Genomic DNA, 15,110 nt, shown 5'->3' on the forward strand with positions numbered 1-15,110 from the left:
AAATGAAACTAGGGGAGTTTCCTTAATCCTGTCACCCTTGTCTCAGGGGTTTAGGTGTGTCTCCAACTGCCTTTTCATTGCTTTTTGTAAGTCTTTCTTCTGATTGGTTTTGGTTCAAGCAGAGGCTGGGGGGCAGGGAAGGTCTTTCGTGAGTCAGACAGGCTGGGTACTGTGCCCTGGTTCGCCACGAACACAGAGCTGATGTAGTTTACCATGATAACAGGATCCCAGCATATAATACAGCTTTGCTGTTCAGGTCAAGATGCTGCATTGGGTCCATCTCAATCAAATGGTTAGGGTGCCTTCATGGTGGGGATCTCTCATTTTGTACCCCTTAGTCGCACCTTTGCAGCAATCATGCAGGTTACTACTCCAGCTTGTGCATTTTGTGTGCAGTCCTTGAGTTTAGATAACTCTTCAATGAACCCCTGAGGCAAGAAACCCACCAAGCCTTGAATATCTAGTTTCAGGTAGACTTCAGTGTATCCTGTGGGTTGTATTACAAGACTGGACTCTGCTGGCACCTAGATATTTGAGGGGGCATGGGCGGTTGTGCAAATGACATAAATGCAAAGATAATGTCTGTCTAGTAGAGATGAAACTCATCCAGTCTGCCGAGATTGGGGACAGAGACCCTGGTTTTGCTATATGCTATACAGTACCTAGTATACTAAATAGTGAGTCCTTAAATCGAGAACCATGTAAGTATTTAATTTACTGCAATAACCTTCCCCTGCCCCCCTTGAAGCTTTCTAATTAACAAACAGACTATCTGGGTCCCTTTTGGTTAACTCCTTAAACAGATGGGGCCCGTTTCATTAGTAAAAACTACCCCAGGATCATTGTTGTTACCAGGACTACTGCAGGTCTTCTTGCATAAAAGGGTGGAGTAGGGGGTTTTGGAGGGAGAGTGAGGATGGAGCGGAGTTTACTTTTAACCCTTCAGTGTATGATTATGTTGCCTTCCTTATGGGTAGCCTCGGCCGGAGAGGCCTGGTCCCCTCCCCCGTGTGTGGAGCTGGCGATGACACAGCACGTAGGAGGCGGCGCTGGGAGTGCCCATTGGCGCAGGGAGAGGAGGACGGGCACAGCCCGGCGGCAGCCTTAGCCTCGACGTCCAAGGGGAAGCGGAGGCAGGCTCGGCGGCAGCGGCAGGTGCCTCGGCGGCGGTGCTCTCCCTGGAGCCCGGCAGGCCGACGGGCAGCAGGATGCTGGAGATCCAGCTGGACGATGGCGGCGTGGGGGGGTACCCGGGGGACGATTACTGCTCGGGCTCGGTGATGTCGGAGCGGGTGTCGGGCCTAGCCAACAGCATCTACCGCGAGTTCGAGCGGCTCATCCGCTGCTACGACGAGGAGGTGGTGAAGGAGCTGATGCCGCTGGTGGTGACTGTGCTGGAGAACCTGGACTCGGTGCTCACCGACAACCAGGAGCACGAGGTGGAGCTGGAGCTGCTGCGGGAGGACAACGAGCAGCTGCTCACGCAGTACGAGCGCGAGAAGGCGCTGCGCAAGCAGGCAGAGGAGGTGAGCCTGGGCCGCTGCTTGACCAGCGCCTGCGGGCCGGGCCGGGCCGGGCCGCGCCGCGCCGCGCCGGCCATCCATTAGGAGCGGGGGCGGGCTCTGCGCCAGCCGCTGCGGGATGCCTCCAGGGATCGGGCTGGGAGAGGCCTGCGCCACCCTAGCCAGGGAGCCCGCACCGCTGGATCCCCCCCTTCTTTATCCTCGGCACCCGGTCATCCCCGGGGGGCAGCCTGGCCCCCTCCGAGACAGCAACCAGGGTCTCTCTCATCCCCGGCGCGGCCACGACCTCCTTCCCCAAGGACCCCCGGGTACCCTGAATTCTTTACCCCACAGCTGGGGGCTGACTCAGCCAGTTTGCTCCTCCCACCCTAGGACTCCCTTTCCGGCTCCAGTGCAGCTGGGATGGGAGAAGAGGGGATGCGTGCCAGCTGCTTTCCGAGGAGCACAGTGCCATGGCAGAAAAGCATCTAGCTTGTTCGGGTACCAGTAGCAAAGTGTCATTGCTGCATCTAGCGTGGGAACTCTCGTTTGTAAACGTTAGAAGAGGAGCCAAGAGCTCAAGTTGCTTGTTGTAGGGGCAGTGCTGTGTCTGCCAACTGTAAATGAGTGCGGTGATGGAAGTGGAGCTCCATGGATTTTAGCTGTAGCTCAGGAAAGCTTATGCTCAAATAAATTGGTTAGTCTCTAAGGTGCCACAAGTACTTCTTGCCTGAGCCACTCAAAGGGATTGACAGCTGTGAGGTTTGGTTTAGGGTGAGGTAACTTGATCATCTGGTTATATTGTCAGTCTTTTAACTGCAGGCTTGTTGTTGAGTCATATCGGGTGCGTCCTACATTGTAGGGGGCAGAAATGTTCTGTGGATTGGCCATAGGCAAGGCAGGAGTAAATCTTTTCTCTTATATCGGCAGGCCCTGGTTCCTATCTCTCTTAAGTAAAATGTAGACGGTCAAAGTGTTTTCATTCCAATCTCTAATAGTGATTCCACCCACCCCCCCCCATACACACACACACATCACATTAGCATGCAATATGGACAAACTTGGGGATGAAGGCAGGACAGGGAAAAGCAGTGGTGATTGTAAAGAAGTTTGACATGCAGTGGGAAGACCTAATAATTCTGGAATATCTTTCGACAAGAACACCTTGTTCTACAGCTAGGATGCTATCAATGTGTGGCATACATCATGTATTTTTAAGTGTTGTCCCTTAGCTGTGATTAGATATACTCCTGATTTCATTGTTCCAGAGCCATAAATGTTCTTGACAGCTGTGACCTTACATTCCCTGCAAACATATCCTGGAGACTTTTACCTTAATTTTTAAAGTGAGATAAGATCAATCAGACAATCGTCTTTTCCTTTGTCCCTGAATCTAGGATTGTATTGTGTGAGTAGGCAGGATCCATTGAAGATCAGTATGAAAGTAAACGAAGTCGAGAGGTCAGCATTTGGTGAAGCTTCGCTATTAAAATAATTGTTGCCAACTTAAAAGCAAGAAAGAGGAGAATAAACTAACAAACAAAGTAACTGGGGTTCCGTGAATTTGAAGAATGTAGTTTTAAAAAATAACAAAATAAACCACTTGGAACCTATGCTGCTAATATTTGTTTCTGATGAGAACAAAGAAATTTAAAAAATCAGTTTACTTTTTATACTTCACTCAATTTGGTTCAACAATGGTAGTCCGTGTCACTTCATTAGGCTAGTGGCTACACAGTGATGTAATGTTTGGAAATGCTTTTAAATCTAAACAATAAGCTGTTCATTTGGAGTAAAAACAACTTTCTCAAGATATTGGTCTCTAATTCTAAAAGAATTTATTTTTTACCAGACCTACACTTTGGGCCTTAATAACATGGCGTCTGCAACCCAAAATGTAAGGTTTGCTGGCTGCCAGTTCCACTCTTATCTTAAAAAGAAAAGGAGTACTTGTGGCACCTTAGAGACTAACAAATTTATTTGAAAATAAGCTGCTACGCTGAAACTCTTATCTTAGCCACGTCTAGAGCAGTGCAATTAAGTTGATGGGGAACAGCCTGGAAGTAGCTCATGAGAGACACAATCACCTGGCTGAAAGAGGAGCAAAATTCCTTGATCGCTAAGACCCAACAGGAGCCTCGGAGGGAAAGAATAGCTCAGTTCCACACCTCCCTCTTGCTGCCTGTGCTCCTGCCACTACTAATTCCAAGAGCGGCTCCTCCACTTTTACAGCTCATCCAAGCACTCTGTGGAGCCTTTTCAAAACAGCAGTCTCTGAACTGTAGGGAATGAAATCCATCCAGTTGCATCAGCCCTTCCCTCCCCCCCACCCTCCCAACAGTCAAATTATTGTCCCTTAATTAACCCAGGATCATGTTGATTTATTTTTTACCATTTTGGACCAACTTCTGTTGGTGAGAGAGACAAACTTTCACGCCACACAGATTTGGTCCAATAAAAGTTATTACCTCATCCACCTTGTGTCTCTAATATCTTGAGACCAACATGGCTACAGCACTGCATACAAAGATATACTAGATCATTCATGTTATTTCACTTTTAATCTTTTAAAACTATGTCCCCCCTTTAATTTTACAGTTTGGTGTGAACTTTAAGTATCTCATGCTCAAGGAAAATGTGTGCATTAGTATCAAAATTATATCATTATGGAGTTACTTCATCCTAGGGTGACCAGACAGCAAATGTGAAAAATTGTGACGGGGTAGGGGGTAATAGGAGCCTATATAAGAAAAAGACCCCAAAATCGGGACTTTCCCTATAAAATCGGGACATCTGGTCACCCTACTTCATCCTGCTTTCAGAGATTTAGAGTATTGGCCAGCTTCGTTGGGTGTAAGTCTTCTCTAGAAATCTAGAAAAGAAAAAGAAATCTAGAAAAGTGATTGGAGCTGAGGGCTTGGAAAACAAGAATGTTTCCTAACATGTTTAAAGAAGAGAGGGTATCATAACTCCATCTTTTCCTTGCACCGCTGGTTAAAGCCTCTTGAACTCCATAGAACAGAACTCAGATTGGCACATATCAATGGTAGGTCTAACTTTCCAGTGAAAAGCTTTTATGCTCTGCTCTCTTGACTGAAGTTCAAGGTCTATAAGCAGCATCCACTGGAAAATTGCCACCAAAAAAATCCATTTTGATTTTAAATGAGCAATCTCAGCAATTGTGACTTCTTATTTCTGAACAGTAAAGTTCGCTTCTTGCCTAATCAAACTTTCAAGCTGCTACATTTGAAAGGTTTTGTTTGCATTAGCTAAATAAGGATTAGTTTAATCCTTTGCTTTTAACTTTAGGAGTCAGGCTTGAAATACCTGCTGAAAACTCAGCTATTTGTATTTTGCATTACATGCCCTTTAATTCACTACCAGAAACATGTGTTCGCCAAGCCATCAGAGTCTCAAAGATTTCTTCTACTTTCAAAGCCCCTGTCCGATCTGACACTGGAGCTGGTGAGGACCGCTCCAGAGTGGGCCTGTGATGTGACATTTTCCCTTCTATTAGCCCTAGAACCTGTTAACAAGTTGATTTTAAAATATAGCCTGCTGGAAGCTACTATCTTTGAGACCTCCTCTTGACTTCTTGTGTGTGTTTCTGTGCTCTGATCCCCTCAGCCTTTTTAAGGGTCTAGAATGGCGATTGACTGGGCCTTTGCAGGGGTTGCCACTAATATGTGGAACTCACTGCCCTTAAGCGTCTGGCCACCATTCCTTCCTAGTTCCCACAGCCAATAAAAATATTACTTTTCAGGCATGTGTTTTTGTAATTTTAGGTAGCCACCATTTAGGATTTCCCCGATCCTCCTCTTTCTTTTTAAAAAAAACAAAAACTTTTTGACAATTGACTATTTTGTTCTTGTGTGATGATTTATGATATCTCAGTTGTTTGTTTCTAAATGTTTGTGGGGAAAAATATAAATGTATCATTAAATCCTATTGGAGACTGGCCAGTGGTTACTTTAGGTCAGCTTTTCAAAGATATTTAGGTGCCTTAAGATACAAATAGGCTCCTAGTGCAATTTTCAGAAGGGCCTAAGCAAGTTGGCAGCTTTTGAAAGTCCCACTATGCTCCTATCAACATTTGTAGGTGCCCAAATACCTTTTGAAATATGGCTCTACCTGCCCTGTTGAGGGACACTTTTATACACTGTCTCCCCTATCCCCACACTCTAATTTTCTTGTAAGGTATCTAGGAGACAGTAAAAAAGTTTGTCTATTAGATTGTAGCTATGGTGTATACTCAAAGATCTGTTTCTCTCCCTTGTGACTTTTTTTCTTAATTGTCTTGGTTTTTTCCGTCTTAGTGATGTGAATCTCACAGTCTAGGAAAGAACTTACTCTTGCCCCATCCTGCAATCTGACCTCAGAAATAGTTGCTTGATGTAAATTTCTGCAGATTGGTGGTGATCTCATACCACAAAAGACGAAAAACATTCTAGCAGACTCTATATAAAAAGAGACTCGGCCCATCATACTATACTAATAACTAAGTGCCATTCCCTTTATATTCTTCAGACCCCTATTCACCCGCTCCTGTTGGTTGCAGGCATTGACATGAGTGAAGATGAATAGGAGAGATGGGTGCATTGAATTTCACCCACAGAATGAGCAGCACAATCTCTGTGTTTATGTTGTCTTTTGAGTTCTTTTGTTAAACATTATTGTTTTTAATCTTTTTAGTCTTGAAACAGGATGGCTACTGATCCTGGAAATTTGTTGGAAAACACTGAGAAATTTCTCTGAGACTAGATTTTTTTTTTTTCCCTGCTGAATGTATAAATGTTAAATTTTTGAATTACGACACTTTCCATCTGACTTGTTATAGACTTCAAACGTAAGCAGATTTTGTGACCTGCCCTTTCAACTAATCAGAAATAAAAAGGAGTATGACTGAGTGGCTATGATGGGATGGTCTAAAAAATTCCAAGTGTTGGTCAGGTATTTAACATAGTATCTTCCTATCTGTCCCTCTAGTCAGAACTGTATTTGGGTTTAGAGCTCACTAGGTTTTCACAAGTTATGATTAAAATTCAATACTGGATGTAATCAAAAAACCAAGTTTCCTGGAAATCCTGCAATTTCAAATTCAGACCTCAATAAATATTCAGTGGAGGTAAAATGTTTCATTTTCCCCTTTCATCTGACTTATGTTGTGGGCAAATAAGAGGAGTAACTATTCCCTTTAGCAATAACAAACATAGAGTCAATAGTGTGATTGATACCAACATCAGGGGACTGGAACACATGACTTATGAGGAGAGGCTGAGGGAACTGGGATTGTTTAGTCTGCAGAAGAGAAGAATGAGGGGGGATTTGATAGCTGCTTTCAGCTACCTGAAAGGGGGTTCCAAATAGGATGGATCTAGACTGTTCTCAGTGGTAGCAGATGACAGAACAAGGAGTAATGGTCTCAAGTTGCAGTGGGGGAGGTTTAGGTTGGATATTGGGAAAAACTTTTTCACTAGGAGGTGGTGAAGCACTGGAATGCATTACCTAGGGAGATGGTTGAATCTTCTTCTTTTGAGGTTTTTAAGGTCAGGCTTGACAAAGCCCTGGCTGGGATGATTTAGTTGGGGATTGGTCTTTGAGCAGGGGGTTGGACTAGATGACCTCCTGAGGTCCCTTCCAACCCTGATATTCTATGATCAGATTGTGTATTGCGTTAGTGTCAGTTACTTTTTGCTTTTTTCTTCTTTATCCATGGTAAAAACAAAGCAATCAAATGAATTCCTCTTCTCCCTCAAAAGATGCAGTGATATTACTCAGCTGAAAGTAAATAAAGTAAGGTATGCCCTCCTGCCCTGTGAGGACAGGTGTGGGGGCTGGTTACTGGCTTAAGGAGTGTCTGAAGAAGCAGCTTTAAATTGCTTCCTTTCCTTCTTTCTCTTCTGTCAGCTTGAGGTAAATGGAGAGATCATCTAAAGCAGCTTGGGAGCAACATATTACCCTCTCCAACTCTCCATTATGTGTTTCAAATACCTGACTTGATTTTATTTATATCCTTGTTTGTGCACTGTTTGATCAGAGAGGACAAAATTAGCAGAACTTGGATGAGGTTTATGTGTGGGACAGAAATAGGGATTTAAATTGAGTTTGGCAACAGTGTAATGTCTTGTTAAACACAGAACACCCTGGTTTGCTCTCTGGGCCTTGGTCTACCACTGCCTAGGCTGGGCAGTGATAATCTCTCAGAGGCAGAATATTCCACCCTGGTTAGGTGGGGGGCAGAGGGGAGATGTATACCTCCTATCAATCAGGAGCAACTCTTCTGATATACTGAATAGACTTAGTGAGTGCCAAAGAGTTTTCTAATGGACACAACACACCTGCTCAAACGTACAGACAAATACAACTAAAGCTCATACACCAATCAGGCTATTTTTCCTACAGTCTGGGAACAGAGTACAAATGTCTATTTTTAAGTGTGTGGAAGGTTCACAGATTATGGTAATGAAGGACCATCTACATGAATCCTAAATACAAATATTTTTAAAGTCAATCTTTTTATTAGTATTTATGATTGTTACCATTACTTAAAAAAATCTGAACTTAGAAATTCAAATAATATGAGGAATTACTTTTATGTAAAAATCAGTTCAAAATGATTGTGTTCCCAGGCATTAATAAACGAAAGCCATAGTCAAGTACCCCTCAACACGCACAACTAAATATGACACACTGTAAACTCCAAATATGCTCCACTGACATCTTCTCTTGATGAAATGCAACAATCTGTTCACTACTGAGTGAATTTTCCAAGGTTATCTTTGGAGCATTCCAGATGTAGGAAACAGGGACATATCATTTTTCTGGTTTGGAGAGAGGGACTAGATAATAAGGAAAGGCCAAGAAGGTAGCAGGCTTTCTAATTCTTTAATCTTTGTCCCATGGTACTTTTGGAAATGAATTTGGCCAAATAAAATTTAAAAAATTATCATAAAAAGTGTCTGACAGAGCATCAACTCAGATGTTGCTGTGGTGAAATTCTTCATTATTTGTATGAACCAGATTATCCTCTTTGTAGAGCCAACCTATGTACCTAGTATGGGAATTCCTTAGTGGCATTCCTCACCTATTCTAGTTTTTAAAATCAGTTCTAAAACAGTTTAATCAAACATTTGAGAAATCCTCTCTGCAAATCCATGGGGAAACATCACCATGAAAACTAGTAACTTTAAGCTGAGATTTTCAAAAGAGCCAAAGGGAGGTAGACACCCAGTTCCCACTGAAGTTCAATGAGCTTTGGCACCAACTCCCTTTGTTTATGATAATAAATACACCAGGGTAATGATAGTTTGCTTTGGGGGGACTGTTTGTGGATTGCTTCTAGCACACTGTAGACCTTAACAATATAATAATAATAAACAGGCTCCTTTGAAAATCCCAGGCCAAGGGGATTGTGTCAGAGATGACAGGTCCATAGTGTTCCTACTGTAAAGAGCTCTGGCACTGGAATTTCAGAATACTTTAATCTGCAAAAGAAAAACTGCAGCCCTGGAAAAAAATCTAAACTTTTCTTTCTGTTGAACTAACAAGCAAGTCCTCTGTGTTCTGGCATTGTGATTTGTCAAGCATCTAAACATGTGCAGGCTGCCCTGCAAAAACTAGTAAAGAAATAGTTCTTGCCCCAAAGATCTAACAATATGGTCAATGTGTCCCACAAAATGAAGGTCATAAACAGACCCAAAGCGTGAGTGTGAGTGTGTGTTCGGGCAGAGGGGATGTGCAGAGGAAGGACAAAGTGAAGATCACAGATTACTCAGGAGTCATATTGCATCTTGGTGGTTCTGTTTCCTCCTCCACTCCAAGACGTAGGCCATGTCTACACTACGGGTACTATAGCAGCAGCATCGCTATTGTAGCAATGCCAGCATAACCCCATACTATAGACACAGTCTAGTGTTATGAAAGGGATTTTTCTGTCATTGTAGGAACACCACCTCCCTGAGTGTTGGGGGTCAGATGGTAGCTAGGTCCATTGATCTAGCTGCATCTACACCAGGGGTTAGGTCAGTATAGCTACAGTGCTCAGGAGTATGGATTTTTCACACCCTGAATACCTTAGATATATTGACAGAAGTTTTACACGTTGACCTGGCCTCAAGATGTAGTTGAGTAGGAGAAGCTAGTTTTTAGGAGGGAGCTGAAAGAGATGGCTATGGAATGGTTTTGCAGAGGAATAGGGGTTTTGTTTTAGAACTGTCTACTGTTGTGAAAAGTAGGTTTGGTCATTGCAGATACTCTGCTTTTGGAAATTGACTGGCTTTGGTTTTAGAATATGAAAGCTAAAATGGGTCAGGGGGAAGTGTTTTTGAACTGTGTGTGTGTGTGTGTCTGAGAAATCTCTAAGTGGATAAGTGATATCAGGTAGAAAAAAGCATTCAGGACATTGGAGTTTGATGGAAGGGCATGGGGGGCATTGTCTCCCAAAACTGCAAGCCTCAGACAGGCAGCCTGAGTATGCAACGTAATGAGTTCTGCAGAGAAGACAGGACACATGCTGCTACCAGCTTGTGCTTCTGAGACAGGGAGTCAGAATTTTTTTATAAACAGGTGATTAAGATAAGAAAGGGCTGATGAAGTGAGCTGTAGCTCACAAAAGCTTATGCTCAAATAAACTTGTTAGTCTCTAAGGTGCCACAGGTACTCCTTTTCTTTTTCCTAAAGTTAAATGATCTGTTCCAAGCTTGGTGAACTGCAAAAAGTAAAAAGAAAAGGAGTACTTGTGGCACCTTAGAGACTAACCAATTTATTTGAGCATGAGCTTTCGTGAGCTACAGCTCACTTCATCGGATGCATACCGTGGAAACTGCAGCAGATATTATATACACACAGAGATCATGAAACAATACCTCCTCCCACCCCACTGTCCTGCTGGTAATAGCTTATCTAAAGTGATCATCAAGTTGGGCCATTTCCAGCACAAATCCAGGTTTTCTCACCCTCCACCCCCCTACACACAAACTCACTCTCCTGCTGGTAATAGCCCATCCAAAGTGACAACTCTCTTCACAATAAGAAAAGGAGTACTTGTGGCACCTTAGAGACTAACCAATTTATTTGAGCATGAGCTTTCGTGAGCTACAGCTCACTTCATCAGATGTTTACCGTGGAAACTGCAGCAGACTTTATATACACACAGAAATCATGAAACAATACCTCCTCCCACCCCACTGTCCTGCTGGTAATAGCTTATCTAAAGTGATCAACAGGTGGGCCATTTCCAGCAATGTTGATCACTTTAGATAAGCTATTACCAGCAGGACAGTGGGGTGGGAGGAGGTATTGTTTCATGATTTCTGTGTGTATATAAAGTCTGCTGCAGTTTCCACGGTAAACATCTGATGAAGTGAGCTGTAGCTCACGAAAGCTCATGCTCAAATAAATTGGTTAGTCTCTAAGGTGCCACAAGTACTCCTTTTCTTTTTGCGAATACAGACTAACACGGCTGTTCCTCTGAAACCTCTCTTCACAATGTGCATGATAATCAAGGTGGGCCATTTCCTGCACAAATCCAGGTTCTCTCACCCCCTCACCCCCCAATGTGATATATGCCATCATGTGCCAGCAATGCCCCTCTGCCATTTACATTGGTCAAACTGGACAGTCTCTACGTAAAAGAATAAATGGACACAAATCAGATGTCAAGAATTATAACATTCATAAACCAGTCAGAGAACACTTCAATCTCTCTGGTCACGCAATCACAGACATGAAGGTCGCTATCTTAAACAAAAAAACTTCAAATCCAGACTCCAGCGAGAAACTGCTGAATTGGAATTCATTTGCAAATTGGACACTATTAATTTAGGCTTAAATAGAGACTGGGAGTGGCTAAGTCATTATGCAAGGTAGCCTATTTCCCCTTGTTTTTTCCTACCCCCCCCCCGACGTTCTGGTTAAACTTGGATTTAAACTTGGAGAGTGGTCAGTTTGGATGAGCTATTGCCAGCAGGAGAGTGAGTTTGTGTGTGTGTGTTCCCGGGGGGGGGGGGTGAGAGAGCCTGGATTTGTGCTGGACATGGCCCACCTTGATTACCATGCACATTGTAGGGAGAGTGGTCACTTTGGATGAGCTATTACCAGCAGGAGAGTGAGTTTGTGTGTGTATGAGGGTGGGGGGGTGAGAAAACCTGGATTTGTGCTGGACATGGCCCACCTTGATTATCATGCACATTGTAGGGAGAGTGGTCACTTTGGATGAGCTTTTACCAGCAAGAGAGTGAGTTTGTGTGTGTGGTTTTTGGAGGGGGGTGAGGGGGTGAGAGAACCTGGATTTGTGCAGGAAATGGCCCACCTTGATTATCATGCACATTGTGAAGAGAGTTGTCACTTTGGATGGGCTATTACCAGCAGGAGAGTGAGTTTGTGTGTAGGGGGGTGGAGGGTGAGAAAACCTGGATTTGTGCTGGAAATGGCCCAACTTGATGATCACTTTAGATAAGCTATTACCAGCAGGACAGTGGGGTGGGAGGAGGTATTGTTTCATGATCTCTGTGTGTATATAATATCTGCTGCAGTTTCCACGGTATGCATCCGATGAAGTGAGCTGTAGCTCACGAAAGCTCATGCTCAAATAAATTGGTTAGTCTCTAAGGTGCCACAAGTACTCCTTTTCTTTTTGCGAATACAGACTAACACGGCTGTTACTCTGAAACCTGCAAAAAGTAAGTAGCCTAAATGACCGAAAGTAATTGTTACTACCTATTGAATACAACAATTGAAACAATTGTAGAAAAATCTACAAAGTTACTAATACGTTTCGTTGAGACGATAACTGATTTTTTTAGACAAAAGAAGTACAATAGATCTAATTTACCTGGATATCAGTAAGGTATTTGATACAGTTCCACAAAAGAAATTATTAGTTAAATTGGAGAAAATGGGGATTAATATGGGAACTGAAAGGTGGATAGGGAACTGGGTAAAGGGGAGACTACAACAGGTAATACTGAAAGGTGAACTGTCAGGCTAGAGCAGTGGTTCTCTGCCCTGGCCCACATGCAGCCCAATTAGCACCCAGCTCAGCTGTGTGCTAAAGGCTGCCCGCATGCCAGGTTCTTGGCTGCCTGGTGAGGAGGGGTCCAGGCTGCTGGGCTGCCCCATGTGGTGTGAGTCTGGGGTTGGGACTGTCCCCATGGGGTTGCGGGTCTGGAGCTCTGGGCTGGCCCCGAAGGGTAGGGGTTCAGGGGCAGCTGCCTGGCCCCATGAGCTCTGGGGCCGGAGCAGCCGTGCGGTGGTGGTCCGGGGTTGGGGCATCTGGCCAGCCCCGCGTGGCCAGGGTCCAGAGTCCAAGGCTCCTGGCTGGCCCCGTGGGGTCTAGGGCTCCTGGCCTGCCCCGCAAGCTCCAGCTGCGTGGGGGGGATCCCGGGTGGGCTGGGGTCCGGGGCAGCCGCGCGGTGGAGGGCGTGATTGGGGTCCAGGGTTGGGGCACTGCTGGACAGCCCCACGGGGTCTGGGGTCCCAGCCCCTGTGGTCCAGGTAACACATTGTGAACTGCATATGCATCCCACAAGGTATAATAAGTTGAGAGCTACTGAACTAGAGGGAGGTTATTAGTGGAGTTCCTCCGAGATCAATCTTGGGACTAGTCTTATTTAACATTTTTGTTACTGACCTTGGCACAAAAAGTGGGAGTGTGGTAATAAAATTTGCAGATGACACAAAGTTGGGAGGTATTGCCAATACAGAGGAGGACTGGAATATTGTACAAGAAGATCTGGAGGACCTTGTAAATTGGAGTAATAGAAATGGGATGATATTTAATAGTGCAAAGTGCAAGGTCATGCACTTAGGAACTAACAAGAAGAATTTTTGCTATAATCTGGGGACATAATAGTTGGAAGTGACATAGGAGGAGAAAGAGCAGGGTATATTTGTTGATTAGAGGATGACTATGAGCCATCAATGTGATGTGTCTGTGAAAAAAGGCTAATGTGGTCCTGGGGTGCATCAGGCGACGTATTTCCAGTAGAGATAGGGAAGTGTTAGTAAACCTCTACCCCGATATAATGCGGTCCGATATAACACGAATTCGGATATAATGCGGTAAAGCAGCGCTCCGGGGAGCAGCCCCTCTCATTATGTCTGAATTAGTGTTAAATTCGTGTTTAAAATCACAAATTCGTGTTACCACAAGCGCTTCCTCTACACCCCCCCCTTACTTGCTGCAGCCCCCCCGCCCCAACTCACCTCCACTCTGCTTCTCACCCATCCCTCCCTCCCTCCCAGGCTTGCCACGCCAAAGAGCTGATTTGTGGCAAACCTTGGAGGGGGGAGAAGTGGAGCGGTGGCAGCACACTCAGGGGAAGAGGCGGAGCGGAGGTGAGCTGGGGTGGGGGGGGGTGCAGGGAGGGCTGCAGCAAGTAACTGGGGAGGTGGGGGGAGAGGGCGCAGAGGAACTGCTCCCTGCTCCAGCTCACCTTCGCTCTGCCTCCTCCCCTGAGCGCACTGCCGCCGCTCTGCTTCTCCCCCCGCCTCCCTTCTGTCCAGGCTTCCCGTGCCAAATAGCTGATTGGCACAGCAAGCCTGGAAGGGAGGGAGGCAGGGAGAAGCGGCATGGCGGTGGCGCGCTCAGGAGAGGAGGCGGAGCAGAGGTGAGCTGGGATGGGGAGTGGGTTCCTCTCTCTACCCCAATATAACGTGGTCTCACCTATAAGACAGTCAATTTTTTTGGTTCCCGAGGACCGCGTTATATTGGGGTAGAGGTGTACTATTATACAAGGCACTGGTGAGACCTCATCTGGAGTACTGTGTGCAGTTCTGATCTCCCATGTTTAAGAAAGATGATTTTAAATTGAAACAGGTGCAGAGAAGGGGTATGAGGATGATCCAAGGATTGGAAAACCTACCTTATGAGAGGAGACTCAACGAACTTGGCTTGTTTGGCCTAACCAAAGAAGGCTGAGGGAGATATGATTGGTCTCTATGAATACATCAGGGGAGGGAGAAATACCAGGAAGGGAGCGGTGTTATTTAAGTTAAGCACCAATGTGGACCCCAGAACAAATGGATATAAACTGGCCATCCACAAGTTTAACTTGAAATTAGGTGAAAGTTTCTAACCATCAGAGGAGTGAAGTTCTGGAGCAGCCTTTCAAGGGGAGTAGTGGGGGCAAAAAACCTAACTGGCTTCAAGATTGAGCTTGATAAGTTTATGGAGAAGATGGTATGACAGAATCGCCTACAATGATGTGTGGCCCAATGGTGTCTTTCTGTGGCAAAAATCCCCAACAGCTGGAGACAAGACGCTAGATGGGGAGGACTGTGAGTTACGACAGAGAATTCTTGCCCAGGTATCTGGCTGGTGGGTCTTGCCCATATGCTCAGGGTCTAACTGATCACCATATTTTGACTTGGGAAGGAATTTTCTCCTGGGTCAGATTGGCAGAGACCTTGGGGATTTTTCATCTTCCTCTACAGCATGGGGCACGAGTCACTTGCTGGTTTGAACGAGAGTGAATGGTGGATTCTCTGTAACTTGAAGTCTTTAAACCATGTCAGTAACTCAGCCAGAGGTTTGGGGTTTATTACAGGAGTAATAAAGGTTTGGGGTTTATTACAGAGTGAGGTTCTGTGGCCTGCAATGTGCAGGAG

General features: G+C 45.0%; 1 protein-coding gene across 31 annotated transcripts in view; it reads left to right on the plus strand.

Moving 5' to 3' along the window:
• Nucleotides 1–1,032: 1,032 nt before the first annotated feature.
• MAPK8IP3 (mitogen-activated protein kinase 8 interacting protein 3) overlaps nucleotides 1,033–15,110 on the plus strand; it is a 155,169-nt gene continuing 141,091 nt past the window's right edge. For 16 of the 31 annotated variants that reach the window (XM_073362974.2, XM_073362986.2, XM_073362975.2 and 13 more), the window contains exon 1: nucleotides 1,034–1,526. In XM_073362974.2, coding sequence (XP_073219075.1) covers nucleotides 1,209–1,526 — 318 coding nt within the window. In that variant the 5' untranslated portion in view covers nucleotides 1,034–1,208. Of the gene's footprint in view, nucleotides 1,527–15,110 lie in introns of all 31 variants that reach the window. The other 15 variants (XM_073362990.2, XM_073363006.2, XM_073363005.2 and 12 more) reach the window with 2 other exon arrangements.

The sequence above is a fragment of the Lepidochelys kempii genome, chromosome 10 (assembly GCF_965140285.1).
Source record: "Lepidochelys kempii isolate rLepKem1 chromosome 10, rLepKem1.hap1, whole genome shotgun sequence".
Lineage (NCBI taxonomy): Eukaryota > Metazoa > Chordata > Testudines > Cheloniidae > Lepidochelys > Lepidochelys kempii.